At 42.6% G+C, this 19910-nt stretch overlaps 1 protein-coding gene across 1 annotated transcript in view; it reads left to right on the plus strand.

Annotated features, from left to right (window-relative positions):
- Nucleotides 1-19910, plus strand: part of EGFL6 (EGF like domain multiple 6) — a 69228-nt gene that overhangs the window by 16999 nt on the left and 32319 nt on the right. Inside the window, exons 2-5 of the mRNA XM_074945910.1 lie at nt 969-1078; nt 6726-6818; nt 10745-10864; nt 13332-13451. Coding sequence (XP_074802011.1) covers nt 969-1078; nt 6726-6818; nt 10745-10864; nt 13332-13451 — 443 coding nt within the window. The remainder of the gene's footprint in view (nt 1-968; nt 1079-6725; nt 6819-10744; nt 10865-13331; nt 13452-19910) is intronic.

The following is a 19910-nucleotide window of genomic DNA, read 5'->3' on the forward strand; positions in this document are numbered from 1 at the left end:
TTGCTGAGGGAAATATCGTTCCCTATCTTTGGAAGTATTCTTTTTCTCTTAATTTATGTGAATGGTTCCTGTGGGGATGAGTGCCTTAGCAATCCTGTAATGAGCATTGTAACTCCATAGTTGCTCTAATAAAAGTTATATTATCAGTTACTATCATCAGGAGATGAAGTGGTGACGTTAATATATTATCAGAGGAAGGACAAAAATTCATGAGTCTTATTTTCAGTGTAGGACTTGCATGTTCCCACACATTGCCCTGAAAATACCCCACACGTTCACCTGGAAATTCCAGCTACTGAACTCTCTCTAAGGAGGCAACATTTTCTCTGAGGAAGGACCAAATATTTGTAGACTTTGTCAAAGGAGTGTACTAAGGAGGGGCATGGAGAAGGGGGTGGACACATGGGATTTCAGGTCGTGGAGGGAGTTTCATGCATAGGTGGCTGAATGGCCAAAGACCTTATGGACCGAGAGTTGGAGGAGGAAAAATGGATGGGCTGGGGGGAGGTTAATGGGTGGGAGAGGGACCCCAAACCCATCATGTCATCTGCCACTGCATGGTAACCACCTCAGAAGTTATGCAGCACTGATTTTCCATTAGTACTGTAATTTGGTCATTAGCATTGTAGAATTAGTCACGGTGGCCCATTTCCCCATCTGGTGCAAAATGGAGTCATCCCATTGACTCCAGTGAAGCTACATTGACTTGTGCGAGCTGAGGATCTGGCCCTATTTCCTACTTTGCAATTTTAATAGAAAAGTTGTAAGTTAGTTACAGTTTGAAAAACCTTGAATCACCTACTTAACATCCCTTCAACGAACCCTGCTGACTGCTTCAGTGACGCACATCAGCAACGTTAAAATGTGTGGTGGTGGATGGCGTTCGATTAAAACGTGCAAAGGAGGCCGTGTGATGGTAGATTAAAATGTGTTCCTCTGCTGCAGCTAATATTATGCTTCGTGCACAGCTCAAGAGGTCACAGGCAGCTGATGAGTGTGAGCCAGCCTGGGGTTTGTCGCTACGGTTCTAAGCTCGAGTGCTGCTATGGCTGGAGAAAGAACAAAGGGCACTGCGAAGGTAACATTAGCAAATAACCATTGACATCTTCATGACTGTGTGCTTAGCTTTTAATAATGTGGCTCCTTATGGGCCCACCAGAGGTTATAGGAAGCAGAACCAGTGAGGAGTCAATATACTGTAGGAGCATGAAGAAAATGAGTTTTGAGTTTTAGAGGGAATCCCTTTAAAAATGCAGAATTGGATAGACAAAGGCACTCAGTAAAATAGATTCATAACTTTTTAAGGCCAGAAGGGACCATTAGGATTATCTGGCCTGACCTTCTGCATAACAAACTGAAAGGTAAGAACTGGAGAACGCCTGGATCAAGATAGCCATCGAAAATTATAACAAAATCCAAAAAATCAGAAATGCAGACTGTAGTCGCTAAAGCTATATTTACAGGCAGATGCTTTTCATTAAGTAGCAGCCTTTATCTTCAGATTCTCTGGGAAGAACTAGTTTTCACCCTTCTAAAAACTGAATAAAATTCAAGCAACAAGTTCATCTGAATGTAACTTATGTTGCCAGCCAGTATTCTGGTCCCTGGGGAGCTGGTTTAATGAAAGACCAATGGTTTTTAAGAGGCTTCCAATCTGTTAAGGGCATACAAATGCTAGAGAGAGGGTAATATGAAATCTCTCCCCAGCTGTATTTAGGCAAAGCACAATGAACTTGTAAAATGTTGGACTTTAGGAGGAGGCAATTTCTCAGCTGCTCCATCTGCTGTGCCGATAAACTTAGCGCTGACTATCTGTTGAAGTTTAATAAAAGTTCAGTGTATAATTGGTAAAAATCAGTAGACTGCTATCGAAAAGGGAGTGATACCCAAAAGCCTTTTCTCCTTATAATTGTATTAATAATCTTTTCAGATAGCAATGCCAGTTTTTTTTAAAAAAAAAAAAAAAAAAAAAGCTTGAGCAAAGGGATTCCTTAATAATTTTACATTGTTTGTATAACCCTAGTGTTAGGGGGCTTATTCCTTCACCCACTCACTTCCCTGGTTCTTCTCGCATGAACAGAGAGCAACAATACCCGAAGTCCAAAGGTGCAAACAATTCGATGTTTATTGGGGTGAACTTCCAGCAAGCATGATTCCAGTTTCCTTCCTTAGTATCCTCCTTCCCAGCTCTGACACCACAGAGCCTTACACCTGTGTCCCTGTTCCCATCTCCCCCTTTAGCCAAACAGGATTCCAGTTTCCCCACTCCCATTCCCTGTTCCCATCTCCCCCTTTAGCAAAACATGATTCCAATTTCCTTACCCCCATTCCCTGTTCCCATTTCCCCCTTTACACACACCCACCCCCTCCCACCAAGGCCCCCCCACTTCCTCATTGACTACAGATTATATAGTAAAACCTGAGTTCGGCTTAGCTATACCTTAACCAATCATTTTCCTGAAATTTAACTAACCAATCCTAACATATTGTAACATGATTATGTAACCAATTATATCCCACCACCTTAATTAGTTTACACCCAGCAAAATTAATTATACAGCAGACAGGAACAATCACAGAACCAGACAGAGATTATACAGACAAACAATAGCAAAGTGGGAACTATAATGACAAAACAATACAGAAGTGAGGATTTCACATCCCAGTATTGATAAGTGAGTTCTTGCCAGACAGGATGCTGTTTCCTTTTTACATTTTCTAGGCACTTCCCTTTCTCTGGAGGTGATAGGCATTATCAGGACAGGATTGTATTCCTAACAGCCCAATAGCACCTTCTTTCAATGTGACTAGTTTGGAATGTGAGGATGTGACCTGTCGCTTCCTAGCTTATGGCTGCCTCTGCTGCTTAGCCAAAGGCCTTAGCCTAAGCACAGGGCCTCAAACTGTCACAGTAAGAGAAGGCCCTTACACCAGCAGACAGTGATTTTGATTCTTTCTTTTATACTTCTAGAACTAGCCAAGTGATAAGAATACACCTAAATTCTTAGAGTACAGGCCTTTACAGACAGGCCTGAATATCTATATCCTAACACCTAGTTCTGGTGTTAAAGAATACACGGAGGTAAATATGGCAATATCCAAAAGTAATTTGGATGAGCAAATGCAGCTCGTCACGTTCCCCCCCCAAAAGCGCTCAGATGACCTCCTGTTCGTGTCCAGTTTTCACAAGTTCTTGAAATTCTTCGCCTGGCAGATTTCTGGTTTGAGTCAACCACAATGTAAATCTAAACTGTAAATAAAGATGCAGTAGCTCCTCGCTGTAGGTGAGGATTTTTTTAATATTCATTTGATTTCACAGTGTGCAACTTTTCATTCAGGGTTTATGTCAGTTTAGGTACGGTGTGGAGAAATTCTTCATTAATTTGAGGTAAGAGGTGATTTAAATGCAAAGGATTAATACATTTAATAAATGTTCAACAAATTTTTAAAGAACTTCATAAAGATACCTAAATTCCATTGTGCTAATTCTGGCAAATTCTAAATTGTGGCTTTCCTATGTGTTTTAACTGGCAATACAGGTACACAAGAGAATTGGGACAAGATCTCCAGGGTTCCTAGGTGCTATGGTAATGCAAATAACCAACAACAACAATATCCTACTGACTTCAGCAGGAGTTACTTGTATCTATGCATTGCACAATTAGGCCTTACATTTAAAAAAGAAAATATGTCATATTGGAGAATATCTGCTTTTGTAAAATATTTTTGGGTATCTCGTGTTCAGGATACAATGCTCTGATTCTCGATTACTAAATACCATTTTATGAGCTCCCCTGAAAATAAAATAACAGTTCTGTAGCAGTGTAAGAAACTTGTAAAGCACTGGGGAAATAAGTGTTTCACAACAGACTTGTGACAAATCAATTAAGTCCTGAATTACCAAACAAAAAGCCACATCCCCCAGACTACTCATAACCACTGTCCTGAACACCAGTACTAGTTTTAAGCCAAATTTTTCAAAGTTGGGTGTCCAAAGTTAGGCATCTAAATCTTATTTAGGCACCTAAGTAGTCTAGTGCTCAAAACCTCTGTGGGGAAAAAAACAAGGTAAACAAGACTTTAGGTGCTGAACATTGAAGACACACTTGAAATTTTTGCTCTTACTTTTTATTGTTTTAGCAAATAGGGAGATTGGAGAGATCTAGCTCTTGAAAAGCAAAAGCTGACATTCTTACAACCCACTAGTTCATGGATACCAAAAATATCAAGATGGCAGTTTTCCAGTTCTGCAATCCAGTGTATTGAATGCACTGAAAATTAAGCCATAATGGTTATTGCAATATTACAAATCATTATAGTCTGGGTATAGTTTAAAGTACTGGTTCATTAAGTCTTTTGCATGCTGTGTAGCACTTACTGATGTTAAAAGAAAAGGAGTACTTGTGGCACCTTAGAGACTAACAAATGAAGTGAGCTGTAGCTCACGAAAGCTTATGCTCAAATAAATTTGTTAGTCTTTAAGGTGCCACAGGTACTCCTTTTCTTTTTGCGGATACAGACTAACACGGCTGCTACTCTGAAACCCTACTGATGTTAGTAATCACACTGAATTTCCTGCTCATGTGAGCAGGTTTTTTTAAAGAACTGCCAAGCCCTCAGAACAATCTGGAAGTATTAGAACGAAGGGCACCCACCTACTGGCTAATAACGTAATGGGTTGTGAATTAAAAAGCTTAAACTCATAAATATGTTCAGGCTTAACCGGTGGAAGAGGTATCGTAATTTATAATCCGCTCTAGTGCACTTCATGTTTCTCCAAAAAGAAACCGCTTCAGAGCAAAAGATATAAAGCACAACTTAGTAACCACCATGCACAAGCCAGAGGCAAGGTTATAGATGAAGATGAGACTAGAATCCAGAGGTGAATCTAGAAAGTAGGTTGGGAGCACTGAATTGGGTAGGCAATATTTCACCTTGAACAGGACAAAGCAAAGGTTTTTGGTTTTATTTTTACAGAAATCTGCATCCGCACCCCCCCAACAGGGAGAGAGCACTTAGAGTATGGACTAGATGTGCTCCTGAGTCTCTGATGGCTTCAGACACACACATTCCTTCCTGGGAGCTTCTATGAAGATCCTGGCAGGAGTTAGAGCTATTTGGCCTGACCTTCCTTAGAGTGAGTCAATCTTGTGTGGAGGATCTTGCTGATGGAAGGAGTAATTTTAAATTTCCCCTGCCAGTAAATCTAGCCAAATTGTTTGGTATTCTTTTAAAAGAAAAATGTAACCCTCAGTGTGGGATGGGACATACAACTGCCCAGTCCAAAGACATAATAAAGCATTTAGTTAGTAATTTAGAATCCAGGGCTGGATTTTTGCTCTCTTTGCATACCAGGATGCACAAGTGTATTTGAAGCTGTCTTGACATCATTAGTTTCTCCAGTATGTTCATACTATATGGGAGGACTTTAGATACTGTGTGTGCTTTATCATTAGATGTTAAACATCTTACTACTGTATACAGAAAGCTATTGTGCTACATGGACATGGTGTCAGACAGTCACTGCAATTCTCAGGTGGCATGTCAGACCCCATAATTAGAAAGCGTTCAGACACATCAGGAAAATTCTGTGCCAGTTCAATCTCTATGCAATCTGATTGATTTCCAAGGGAACTGCATGGGGTCTAAGTCACCTGGCAGAGAGTCTGACCCTTCTTATCTACAGTAACCTGAAGCTGCTCTAGAATGGCTTAGAAAAGAAGACAATTCAACAGTATTTGATAGAGATAAAGCCTCTCTGGAAACGTTCATAAGTGGAACTCCAGAGTGGGTAGAAAAAGGAAGGAAGAGGCATGGACAAAGGACAGTGAGGGGGAATTCAGAGGAAAAGGGAGAACCGCTCAGACCTATGCATTATAAATAATAGACATTACAACTGAATCTTGGGTTTTAAAATGCTAAATATATCTCAGCACTTACGAACACTCGTGATAATGAACAAATACAGATGAGTTTGAGACTTTTTTTTTGAGAGGATGCACATTTTAGTTCCAAAATTCCAAGCTTCTACCAGCCTTACATATTTCCATTCACCTGCTCCCTGACAGCAAGTAAACTCGTTGAATGGATGAGCTGTATGCTGTGATCTAGCAGAACCCTGGCAGCTGCCTTAGATTGCAGCTCTATTCGTCCAGTGGCTCCACACTCTCCTACAGTCAAGTTCCATTGTGCAGAGGGACAGGAAAGGTGCTAAAGAGGAAACTGATGCAGCTTCTTACTGATGCAACCCCATTTTTGGCAGGGGGAAAGAACGTGAGGGGATTGTTCTGGAGGGGACGAAGGAAGAAAGCTATGAAATTCCTTTCAATGCATCCAGCTCTTCGTAAGCCAATGGCAGCACCATCTCCCCTTCCTTTCCCTTCAACCCCAAAGCCCCTGCCCGCATCAACCCTCTTCTCCCAGCAACACTACTCTCTTCTGCTCCAAATCAATGCCAAATTCCTTCTTTTCCCTCCCATACTCATGCTTAGCCAGCATCTTCCTCCTGCTCCCTGCTCAACAAAAAATTACTAGTGTAGACAGAGCAAGCTACCTGTGCTGCCTTGAGGCTTGTCCTGTTCAATTAAAATGTCCTCTGGGTATGATGGAGTAATGCAGATGAAACACTTTGACAGCTTTAGTTCATGCTAGGTTCTCTTGTAATGCAGAAATGTCTCTACCTTCCAGCAACACCACCTTTAATTTCTCTCTGTTTTGCCCTCCAGCCACCTGTGAACATGGGTGCAAGTATGGCGAGTGTGTGGGGCCAAACAAATGCAAATGTTTTCCTGGATTCACAGGGAAAACCTGCAGTCAAGGTTTGTACAAACTATAGTTCTTTTCCAAAACGAGACTTTGATCATTGACAGTCTGTCTCCTTGTCTTCAGCTCCCTGTGAAAAAGTGTGTGTGTGCGGGGGGTGGGGACCTCAGCCATTTCTTTGCAGCTACAGCTTAACTGACTTAGGAATTCTGAATTGTCATGGATGATTAAATGATAAATATGGAAACTAAAACAGGTAGGTAGTCTTCAATGAAAACATTCCACTTATCTGTTCCCTCAACAAGCATCTTTCTTCTAGATAGTGTACTAATATAGCTACAGTACTTACTGGCCCCCATTGCTATAGTATCTGTGAGTGCCTCACAATCTTTCATTTATTTATGCTGACGGTACTCCTGTAAGACAGGGCAGTGCCACTCGTTCCATTGTACAGAGGGGGAACTGAGGCACAGAGCAGCTAAGTGACTTGCCCAAGGTATGTTAGGACAGCTATGGCAGAGTAAGGAATTGAACCTAGGTTTCCCAGGTCCTAGGCTTGTGCCCAAGCCATTGGACCATGCTTCCACTTTAAGTATGTTTCTATATACTGTAAAGATAGTGAAGAACAAGCGTTCAGTGTTCTGAACCCATCCTGCACATTTCCTTTCTTCTGCTTATGCAGCCAGGATTTCGGGTGTGCATTGTTGGCTGACCCTATATTTTTGCTCACTCAGAACATCGGATGTATGCAAACAGTTTTTGTATTGTTTATAGTTAGGGTTGCCAGGTGTCCGGTTTTCGACCGGAACGCCCAGTTGAAAAGGGACCCTGGCGGCTCTGGTCGGACTTCTAATGGACCAGTTGGTGGCACAGCAGAGGCCCAGGGCTAAAGTAGGCTCCCTGCAGCTCCCGGAGTGGCCCTGAGGTCCTTGTGGCCCTTAGGTGCATGGGCTGCCAGGGAGGCTCCATGCACTGCCCCCACCCCAAGTGTCGGCTCCGCAGCTCCCATTGGCCGGGAACCTAGGGGCTGCAGGGACCTGGCAACTGCTTCCTGGGAGTCACAGTAAGCATCGCCGGGACCCTGCACACCCCCAACACCCTGCCCCAGCCCTGATCCCCGTCCTGCACCCCAAATCTCTTAACCCTGGCCCCACACTCAGAGCCTGCACCCTAGCCAGAGTCCTCCCCCTCCCCTGCAGCCCAACCCCCTGTCACAGTCTGGAGTTCTCTCCCACACCCTGAACCCCTCATTTCTAGCCGCACCCGGAGCCCACTGCCCCAGCCTGGAGCCCTCTCCCGCACCCCAAACCCCTCATCCCCGGCCCTACCCCAGAGTTTGCAGCCCCAGCCAGAGCCATCACCGCCCTTCCACACCCCTACCCCAGCCCGGTGAAAGTGAGTGAGGGTGGGGGACAGCAAGCGACAGAGCGAGGGGGGAATGGAATAAGCAGGGACAGGGCCTCAGAGAAGGGGCGGGGCAAGGGTGTTCGGTTTTGTGCCATTAGAAAGTTGGCAACTCTATTTATAGTACAGTAGTGCCAAAAGGTCTTGATCAAGATCCCATTTTGCTAGTCACAGTGCTTAAGCATAGTAAAAAAAATAATCTCAGAGTTTATAGCCAGAGTACACATGAAAGAAAGGAAGCATTATAAATTTGCATCCCTACTAATCCAAAATAGCCCATATGTGTTGATCTTCCAGGCACACTTCAAAAGACATATGTTTGAGAGGATTTGGGGACAGGGCTGAGAGCATGCTTCCCACTACAATTAAGGGGTAGAAATGAGTTCTCTAGATGGTAGGCTTGCTGAGTTCCTGTTCAAAATTATTTTCATGCTGTTCAAATTTTATTGTAGTATAGGTTAGGGCACCTAGAGTCTTGTATAGGCATCTCACTATTTAAATAAATTATCTTCCCCATTTTATGGATGGAGAAATGAGATGCAGAGTGATTAGAGACTTCTCCAAGGACACACATGAACTTCTCAGAAAAACCAGGAATTGAACCCAGAAATCCCACTCCAGTTTCTTGAACACAAGTTTTTCTTCCAAACTGAATTGATAGACACTTCACAATTTACATGGGTAAATGCCCTTTGTTTGTACATGCTAATTTGAATTTTTGAGAACTCTGAAATTAGGACATCCAAACTTGTACATTCAGAAACTTGAGTGAATAGTTTTGGCTTCATAAGTTTACAAGGCAGCCTTTGAAAATTTTGAAGAGACAATATATGTTACTTTTTCACAGTGTTTTTAGGCTCTGCTTTAAAGTGTTAAGCAATCAGATTAAAAGGACACTGTCAATTTTGAATATTAACCGTTTGTAAAAAAAATTAATCAGTCCAATTTCTGAGATAACTTCAGAACATTATTTGAAGGGTGCTATTAGTAAAACCCTTCAGAAAAGCCCTTTAATTTTTCTTCTTCCATGTCGAATTATTTATAAGGAATTTTCAGCAAGGGAAAAACTAACCGACTGACTCTAAAGAGAAAATGGTGAAATTGACTATACACAATGGGTAAAAATTTCAAAAGCACCTAAGTCTCATTCTTCATAAGAGGCTAAGAATCATTGAATGGCAATAGGGCTTAGGCTCCTAAGTCACTTTGGTAATTTTGAAAAATGTTTCCATTGTCTAGTTGAATAAAAAAATTTCTGCTCATCTTTGTTACAGTAATCTTGGCTGTTACATGGAACTGTAGTAGCTACAAAACTTTCAGTTGTAATTTCCAAACTGGTGTGTCTCTAAAATGTATGAAAAACAACAACATTTTTGGTAACATCATGTTTCCTCTTTCTGTTGGAATGGGCTCTGACAAATACTTTTGCAGACATATCACTACCAGACTGTTTGCTCTTTGTGGCCTGGAGATTTTCCTCTGGCCTGCAGGCCACACTGACACATGAACAGATGCTGAGACCATTAGAACTGGAATTGAGCCCACTCAGCCCTCTGAGATTCGTCTTTATTGAAATCGCATTACTGTATCATTAAACACATGGTATATGGACTATGTGCAGTGATGTTTTTTGTTAATGAACTCCTGAGTATTTGATAAACAGGTTTCAAAACAGTGAAAGAGGGGCAGTTGCCAAACAGTTTCTGAAAGTTGCAAATGCAGATACTGTTTACATATAACAGGAGTGTAGCCTCCATTGTCAGGACTGTGTTTCACTCCAGGCAAATTAGATTCAGCGAGGTGATTTCCTTTTCTACAAAAGCTGGTTCCTGGGCAATTAAAAATAATATTGTTTGTTTCTTGCCCTTTTCAGGAGTAGTTTTTTTTTTTTTAAAAAAGTGGGTAAACTAACCTAAACCCCATATTCCCCAAATAAGAAGTGGGTAAACTCTGTTTACTGTCAGCTACGCTGCTGCTTTTCAGATTTTATTGACAGGTTGGGTTTTGAGAATAGAATTTTGAAGATTGGTAAAGAATTCAGCTGCGTGAGTTTCCTTTAAAAAAAAAAAAAAAAAAGACAATTCTTAACATATGATCAACTCTGCCCTCTGTAATGATTCACTCTTGCCATGACATCACAGCTGATGCTTGGCCCATGAAATCTTTATAATCTTTTTTCCCGTGCTGTGTGACTGACTTGTTTTCACTTTTATTTATTTATTTATTTATTTATTTATTTATTTTGTATGAATGTCAGATGGGGGACTAAAGTCTCTAGCTAGAATAATAAAAATCCTGCTGTTAGCAAATATTGTAATTGCTGTTCTCTCTCCTCTCTCCCCTTGCAGTCTGCCAGAGGTTGCACTGCAGTCTGTCAGGTGCAGCCAGCTCTCCTTGCTAGTTTTTATAGCACTCACTTAGGCAGATGGTCTGCTGAATTCCTTTCTTGCAAAGGGTTGGCTCATTTTCTATCCCAGGGCTTTTACTTTGGGGGATTTTAGGCATGAAGCAACATTATAACCATATATTTAAAATAATAAAAATCCCTGCACTCATTTCTTTCAAATTATTTCTGCAGATACAAATGAATGTGGATTGAAACCACGTCCCTGTGAGCATAGATGTATGAACACCCATGGCAGCTACAAGTGTTATTGTCTCAATGGCTACATGCTCATGCCAGATGGCACATGTGCAAGTAAGTAACACATATCCCAGGACAGGCAGTAATTTAGATACACAGATTATCCAATCAATATTTTATCACAAATGATTCCTGTGTAAGGATGACTGGCAGCTAGTTTATCTGTGACAGGGTATATCCCTCAGGTTCCTAATACTGTCAGCACTAAAGGATGTGCTATCCTGTGGCAGTATTTTTAAAGGGATAGATTAAACTAATCTAGGGTACAGTTGTGTTTTTAGGGGAATGTTAGTCCTTAAAAATGAAAGCCTTAGACAGTTCTGCAGGGTTAGTTCAAATGTAGGGTAGCTTGCATAGCCTCTGTCCACAGCTCTGCTAATGCACCATATTAGAGAGAGAAGGTGGGTGAGGTTGGTAATATCTTTTATTGGACCAAATTCCGTTCATGAGACAGACAAACTTTTGATCTCACACAGAGCTTTTCTTCAGACCTATGTAAGCTCAAAAGCTTGTCTCTTTCACCAACAGAAGTTGGTCCAATAAAAGATATTACCTCACTCACCTTGTCTCTCTGATATCCTGGGACCAATATCCTTATTGACTAGGGATGAATGAGCCCAGTACAATAAACTATAGATACAAATCTTTGTCCAGAATTCAAACTGAATTTTTAGTGAGGTTCACAGTGTTCAGTAAGCTTCCTAAAACATGGGGAAACCATATTCTTCCACTTTGGAATGGACTTTTTCCATCCCAAAGTGAAAGTGCCAATTTAATATCCTAGAAATTACTTTCTAGTGCTCTCTCTAGTTCTGTCTGACACGACCCAAGCCCTGGTGTTCCCAGTACTTGTTTGGAAGACTTTCATACTAATATATCCCACCATTAAGAAACTCTTCCTAATATTTGACCTCCATTTTCCCATGCATAATTTTATCCTATTACTCCTTGATATAGTCCTTTGTAGCACCCTGCATCATGTCTACAGGGTAGAAATAGCAGAGAAATACAGAGTACAGTTATGGTTCACAGTGGTGGGTCACCCCATGCTGCAAAGGGATGTATTGGTGAACACACTGATTTGAGGGGTATGCAGTTCTCTTCAGTGAATCTGGTAGCAGTGATCAATCTACCTGCGTACAGGGAAATCTATTTGTGCTTATGGTCAAATGAGATAATGGAAAGGTTTTGGAGGACATACGCAAGGGTGCAGGGTAAGAGGGTCTGGCAGCAGGTGATGATGGATGGTTGGTTGGTATATTTTGCTGTACTTGATATTTTGCATTTTGATCTTTGGAGTTAGCACTTATTTGTGTCTTTATAATTGTGTAAACCCGTGGGCTGGGTTGGCCTGCTATTAGTAAGTACCTGCATGGGGGTGTCTGGCTCAAGTTTTCTTTTTGATGTAACGTGTATGAAGAGTTTTAACAAAACAAATCAGGCCCGCGGTAACCCTTTCATGGTGTGTGTTGGGGGTGGGGGACAGAAAACACACCACAGCTTCTCTTGCTGTCCCTGGCATTTCCTTGCTGCCTTCTTTGTGTGCTTCTGTGATGTTTCTGCTACTTCTCTCTCACATACACAGAGCTCCGTCAAACAATACCCTGCCCCCATATATTTACATTCTGCTCTTGTCAAACTCCTCTGCCCCTACTGTTCAGATTCCTGACCAACCTTGCATGTGGCCTGTGTTTTGGGCAGTGACTCCTATTGTTTCAGCTATAGTATTTCATAAAGAAGTTCAACGGCTTCCTTTGTTATATCCTGAATGAAGGACAGCTGTTGCTTTAATGACGTTTCACTCAACCCTCCATATAACAATACTTTTAAAGTATTTATAGTAGTGACTGCTAAAAATGAGACTTTTCCATTATTTTGGGGAGCTTTTTCTCCTCAGGGTAGAATTGTTATTCATTTCTGTAGAGCATAACACTCTGCAGACAATTAACAAGACAAGTTTCCTGCCCCAAGCAGCTTACAATTTAAAAGAGAAGTGAGAAATTGCGACTGTGGGGTTGGGGCAGGAAAGGAGGAAGGAGGAATAGGAGAAAACAAGAGGGAAGGAAAAACATGGTTATACTCTTATGGCAGACATCTAGGTAACTCTTATACCTACTGGGTACGTTTACAGAGGAAAAAAAGACCTGAGAGCCCAGATCAAGTGACTTGGGCTTGTGGGGCTAAAAATAACAGTGTAGACATTGAGGCTTGGGCTTTAAACCCAGGTTCTGAAACCTTTTGAAATCTACACTGAGATTTTTAGCCCTGCAGTGGGAGCCCTGCAAGCCTGAGTCACTTGACCTAGGCTTTGAGGTTCACCACAGTGGGGTTTTTTCCTGTGCAGACATACCCATTGAGTATTATTCTTTTAGTGACTAAACAATGGGATGAGCAGATGCTGAGAACAGTGAATGAGATTATTCTGTTCAGCTGAGTATACAGCATTTACGCAGAGCTAGTTTAGGAAAAAGGATTGGTCTTGTCCAGTCTAGATTCCAACAAGGGTGTGTTTTGTCTTCAGATTCTAGGACATGCGCTATGGTGAACTGCCAGTATGGATGTGAAGAAGTCAAAGAGGAGGTGCGGTGTTTGTGTCCATCAACTGGACTTCAGTTGGGACCAAATGGAAGGACGTGTATAGGTACGTGTGGCATGATTTTTTTTTCCTACTCTCAATTTTTTTCTGTAGAGCCCATTCAGAATGAAGTCCTGAATCTTAAAAAACTCCGTATGAGGCTGGTGTTGGACTACTGACCCCTCCCCGCAGGCTCAAGGTTAGGGCCTCTTGTTTTCAGTGTGTGACAAAGAAATTATCCCTACTATTTTCAGAACATAGGAAAGAATAGTAGTGTGCTTAAGATCCAAAGGTCAGTCTCATTGCTAACGAATGACCAACAGTGCAGGGGTAAAATAGGAAAGTCCTTCCCAACAATCATAGAATCATAGAATATCAGGGTTGGAAGGGACCTCAGGAGGTCATCTAGTCCAACCCCCTGCTCAAAGCAGGACCAATCCCCAACTAAATCATCCCAGCCAGGGCTTTGTCAAGCCTGACCTTAAAAAGTTCTAAGGAAGGAGATTCCACCACCACCCTAGGTAATGCATTCCAGTGTTTCACCACCCTCCTAGTGAAAAGGATTTTCCTAATATCCAACCTAAACCTCCCCCACTGCAACTTGAGACCATTACTCCTTGTTCTGTCATCTGCTACCACTGAGAACAGTCTAGAGCCATCCTCTTTGGAACCCCCTTTCAGGTAGTTGAAAGCAGCTATCAAATCCCCCCTCATTCTTCTCTTCCGCAGACTAAACAATCCCAGTTCCCTCAGCCTCACCTCATAAGTCATGTGTTCCAGTCCCCTAATCATTTTTGTTGCCCTCTGCTGGACTCTTTCCAATTTTTCCACGTCCTTCTTGTAGTGTGGGGCCCAAAACTGGACACAGTACTCCAGATGAGGCCTCACCAATGTCCAATAGAGGGGAACGATCACGTCCCTCGATCTGCTGGCAATGCCCCTACTTGTACACCCCAAAATGCCATTGGCCTTCTTGGCAACAAGGGCACACTGTTGACTCACAGCCAGCTTCTCGTCCACTGTAACCCCTAGGTCCTTTTCTGCAGAACTGCTGCCGAGCCATTCGGTCCCTAGTCTGTAGCGGTGCATGGGATTCTTCCGTCCTAAGTGCAGACTCTGCACTTGTCCTTGTTGAACCTCATCAGATTTCTTTTGGCCCAATCCTCCAATTTGTCTAGGGCCCTTTATATCCTATCCCTACCCTCCAGCGTATCTACCTCTCCTCCCAGTTTAGTGTCATCTGCACTATGCACAATACACAGGGCTCGTGGCAAAGCCACAGTTGACCCCACAGTTGGGATCTGGGGGCCCACTGCTAGTTGTACAGCATATTTAGAGCTGACAGCAAGGCTTCCACTTTGTTTCTGTCTGAAGATCACCACTTGTTTCAGTTAGGTTATCTGTACATTCAGAGGTCATTTTATTTCACTTACGGTAACCCTAAGGATACTTATTTCATTTTAAGAGGGAACATAGTCAACAGCATGCACTAGATACACAGCAGAAATCTTAAACTGCACACTTATGTCCTCTTAAAGGGAGGGCAAAAGAACTTCTTCAGGTATGTCTGTGCCACTGGCTTGAGACTATCAGATAAACTTATTTTCAGAACATTGTACTCATTTCACGCAACAAAAATCACTAGGCACATGAGTTCATTTGCAAGCTTCCAAAAGAGATTTAGGTGTACCAGGCATCTGCAAACTTTGCAATTTCGGCATTCCAAGACTAGTTCTGTATCTCACAAAAATGCGCAGAGAGTTTGTGTAACTTCCATTCCAGTCAGGCAACTTTAGCCGATTGAAACGCCTAACTAGAGCCGGGCAATGACTGATTTTTTTTTTCCCCAGTTTGGTAGTAGTTCCAAAAAACTGAAAAACAAATTTAATTCAGGTCGAACTGAATCTGAAAGTTTTTTGGAATTTGTGGTGAATTGAAAAAGTCCATCTTGGTTTCGTTGTAGAGCAGGGATTCAAACGTGGGGCCCCAACATCTCAGATGAGTGCCCTGCCCACTGGCCCAAAGATTATGAGGGATGGGGAAGAGACAAGAGCGACAGCACCAACTCCTCTTTCTTCTCCTTCTCTGGCCATTTTCTGAATGGCTGAAATTATTTGTGACATTTTACACATAGTTTCAGGTTGACCACAACTGCACGTTTTGCTGAATAAACTTTTCATTCAAAAAAACTTCACATAGTTCTACTCATAACTAAGAAAACTGTATTTTCTGTGGTTGACCCAAAAGTACAGTAGAAATACCTCCTCTTGCGCTTAGAGTATTACTTGTGAAAATGTCACTGACAGAGATGATGATGATGATTTCATGCATGTACACAGTCCCTATCACAATGGTATCTGATCACACTACAAATGGTTTGGGTTGGAATCCAGATTATAAAGAACAGCTGTGCAGGCAATATCTGATAGGAGCAGAGGAATACAGTAGCTATTCAATTTCAGATGTTGCTGAGGAATACATTTTATAGGAATACACTCTACAGCCCAAAGAATATTTTGGATCATGGAGAGGTTTGACATGTCAAACACACAGGAAATGAATTTTAACTATATTGGCAAAAAAACATGCATAACCTTTCAAGCAACAGATCAATTAAGCACGTCAACCTAGACACACTTTTTCTAAGGAGAGACATACCATAGGAGTTGTCCTTTTGACACACAGCTGCAACAGTGCACCATACACAAATTTCATATGTCCTGAGTGTTTTATCGCTCTATGAGCTATAGAGTGAACCCATATGGACATTTGGCTCAGCTTCCAAACCATAAACATGCCATAATATGTGTTTCTTTCCTTGAAAATGAAATGAATGTGATTGGAAATGTCCTGGTTTTGGGTGTATCAGCAGGATTCTCTAACCAGCCTCCCATTGTAGTTTTATTATTAACATTTGTTTTAATTATTTAAGAGGTATTTGAAGGCAGACAGTCAGGAAGCATGTGTTTAAATACAACAGACAAGTCTAGAGCTTCTCCTAAATCTTTCTTTTAGCTATTCATACATCCATTTTGATTGTTTCATATGTTTGTTTAGCTTATGAAGTACCTCAGTACATTCAGCATACACCTTAAAACACTAAAAAGGAGTTTAGATAAATGCTAATGCTCCAGTAGAAATGGTGTAAACATGAGCAAAAGGAAGGATGGTCCAGTGGTTAGGGTATTAGCCTGGGACTTGAGAGATCTGTATTCAATTACTTTCTCCATCACAAACTTCCTGTGTGACCTTGGGCAAGTCGTTTGGTTGCTCTGTGACTCAGTTTCCCCTCTGTGAAATGGGGATAAAAGTACTTCCAACCTCACAGGCCTTTGTGAGGATAAATACATTAAATATTGTGCAGGGCTCAGATACCAAAGTAGTAGGGATCATGTAAGTACTTACAACAGACAAGCAGCCCAACAGGAAAGGTTTAGTATAAGTAAAATGGGTTGAAAATGCTGCAGTATTTTTGGATCCAAAGAGCAACACACCTCAGGCATTCTAGTTGGTCACAATTTTAAAAACATCTAGCAACTATGGGACTAGATTTCCACCTAGGCCTCAGCCCAGCCTTCTTGTGTGCATAGCCTGCACCCACTTAATGTGCACCTGCTTTTTTTTGGCCCTCAGAGTTAATCGCAGGCACAATATTAGCAATTTCCAGATCACCACCAAAATGGTGCACACACTGCAGGTAGCTGGCCATCTGTCTGCTAATATTTGAATTCACAATTAATTGTGTACACAATCCTGAGTCCTGTAGGCCACATTTTGGAAATCTGGACCATAACCTGCAAGTTGCCTGGCAACACCTACCCAAGAATCCAAAGGAATAAAGGCTGGGAATGATCTAGAGATAATGAGCTATAGAATATTTACTCCATAAGGTAAGAATCCTCCCTGACCTGCATTATGGCTATTCTGCATTCAGTACTCCCTCTGTTATCAGTGGGTCTTCTGCACCTGGAATGAATGCAAACTAGGCAATACAGATCAAGACTGAGGAATTCACAGTGTGGCTCAGGGGAAGATTTTGACTTCAAGTGAATTAAAAAATTTAGTAAGTGGACATAAAATGGAGATATTTAAAGAGTTTTAACCGTGTAATCCAAAACTGACTGTTGTGCAACGCCTATAGCTAACACTCCCCCACCAAAACACTTTGAGGGCACTGAATAAAACTTGTTATATAAGGAGTCTTGCTCCAAGACTCCGCAGTTCTGATTTTTCTTCACATACAAGCAAATGCCTACAACAGGGATCGGCAACCTTTGTCACGCGGCCCGTCAGGGAAATCCACTGATGGGCCGGGACAGTTTGTTTAGCTGCAGTGTCCGCGGGTTCGGCCGATTGCAGCTCCCGCTGGCCGCGGTTCAGCGTTCCAGGCCAATGGGGGCTGTTGGAAGCGGCGGCCAACATATCCCTCAGCCCGCGCCGCTTCCCACAGCCCCCATTGGCCTGGAGCGGCGAACCGTGGCCGGTGGGATCTGCAATCGGCCAAACCCGCGGACACTGCAGCTAAACAAACTGTCCCGGCCCATCAGTGGATTTCCCTGCTGGACTGCGTGCCAAAGGTTGCCAGTCCCTGGCGTACACCATCAGGTTTGGATATTTGACTGTTGTGTCAGATACATTTAATATATCACTTCACAATGCTATATTATAAGTAATAATAATACAGTAATTCCTCACTTAATGTTGTCCCAGTTAACATTGTTTCATCATTACGTTGCTGATCAATTAGAGAACATGCTCGTTTAAAGTTGTGCAATGCTCCCTCATAACGTTGTTTGGCAGCCGCCTGCTTTGTCCCCTGGTTGCAGAAAGAGCAGCCCATTGGAGCCAGCTGGTGGGGGCTTGGACCCAGGGTGGACCAGCAGACCCCACATCAGCTCCCCACTCCCCTCAGTTCCCTGTGCTGCAGCCACCCAGCAGGCTGTCAATTGCTGGGCAATTCAGGTGTCCCTCCCCCCACCCCCCTGCCATGTGCTGCTCCTGCCCTCTGCCTTGGAGCTGCTCCCGGGAGCCTCCTGCTTGCTGTGCAGCTGCGGGGGAAGAGGGGTGCTAATGTCAGGGTGTCCCCCCACCCCCGCTCCTGCCCCCATTCCTGTACCCCATCTCCATAGAGCAGGGGGGACATACAACAGGGCTCAGGACAGAGGGAGCTTGCTGGCAGCAACTGCTGTCTCAACTTGCTGATCTATTTGAAAAGGCAATGTACTTAGAGTGATGTCAGGGTACTTAAAGGGGCAATGCACATCTCTCTCACACACAGGGTGTGTGTGTGTGTCTCTCTCTCTCTCTCTCTCTCTCTCTCACACACACACACACACACACACACACACACACACACACACACACACACACAGTGTGTGTCTCTGTCTCTCTCTGCCATGCTGTCTCCCCTCCCTCCATTCGTGCTGCCTTGTAGAGTGTGAGGCTACATTAACAAGAGTGTGTTAACCCTTGAGGGCTCAGCCGAGTGCTAGTTCATCATTCAGCAGTAAGGCATTCCCTGGGAAATATCCCACCCTCTTCCACCCTCTGACTCCACCACCTCAACCAAGCTTCACAATCATCATTGCTGTGTACAGTATTCAATTGTTTGTTTAAAACTTATACTGTGTGTGTGTGTATATATAACATATATAGTCTTTTGTCTGGCGAAAAAATTTCCCTGGAACCTAACCCCCCCCTCATTTACGTTAATTCTTATGGGGAAATTGGATTCACTTAACATCGTTTCGCTTAAAGTAGCATTTTTCAGGAACATAACTACAACATTAAGCGGGGAGTTCCTGTAGTTAAGGACAATGGTTTGTCATCGCAAATTCTATTTAACATCACAGTTTGGTCATATGAGGTTGCGGGAGGGAGAGGGAAGGCAAATACCATCAATTTTTAAATTCCATATGTCACCAGTTGCATTATTTTAATAAAAATGTTACTTCATTTTGCAATAAGAAAAAAAATTAAAACCTATTTAACGTATAACCACTCCAGATCAATGAAGAACCTTTCAAACCATGGTTCTCTGGCATTTTCCATACCAGGACCCCTTTACCACTTATCAGGAAGGGCAGGATGGTCGCATGCCCCTGACAGCTGTCTCCTACCCCCAGGGACTCATGACTTCCAGCCTGAGTTCTACCCATAATTTCATACTTTTCTGCCAGAGTGAAAGGATTTACCACTGCAAGCAGCAGGGCAGGAAATCAGGAGCGAAAACTGATGTTTTTTCTTCACTGGTGCTTTCCCACCTCTGCAAAAGGCCTTATCTTAAGAGTCTTCTGCTGTTTCCTCCCAACCCACCCCCCCCACCAAGAGAAATCACAATCTGTGAAGTACTTCTCTCCCCCACGCATATTCCATGACCATATGACAAACCATTACCTTTAATGGTTCCTGCTCTCTCCCAGCTTGTCACACAACCTAATTTTAACTTGGCAGCTCTCAAGGTTTTCAGTGAACTTGGCTTTACTGTTACCATCATATCCACCTAATCATACGCAAAACAATCCC

Source organism: Natator depressus, chromosome 1 (genome assembly GCF_965152275.1).
Source record: "Natator depressus isolate rNatDep1 chromosome 1, rNatDep2.hap1, whole genome shotgun sequence".
Lineage (NCBI taxonomy): Eukaryota > Metazoa > Chordata > Testudines > Cheloniidae > Natator > Natator depressus.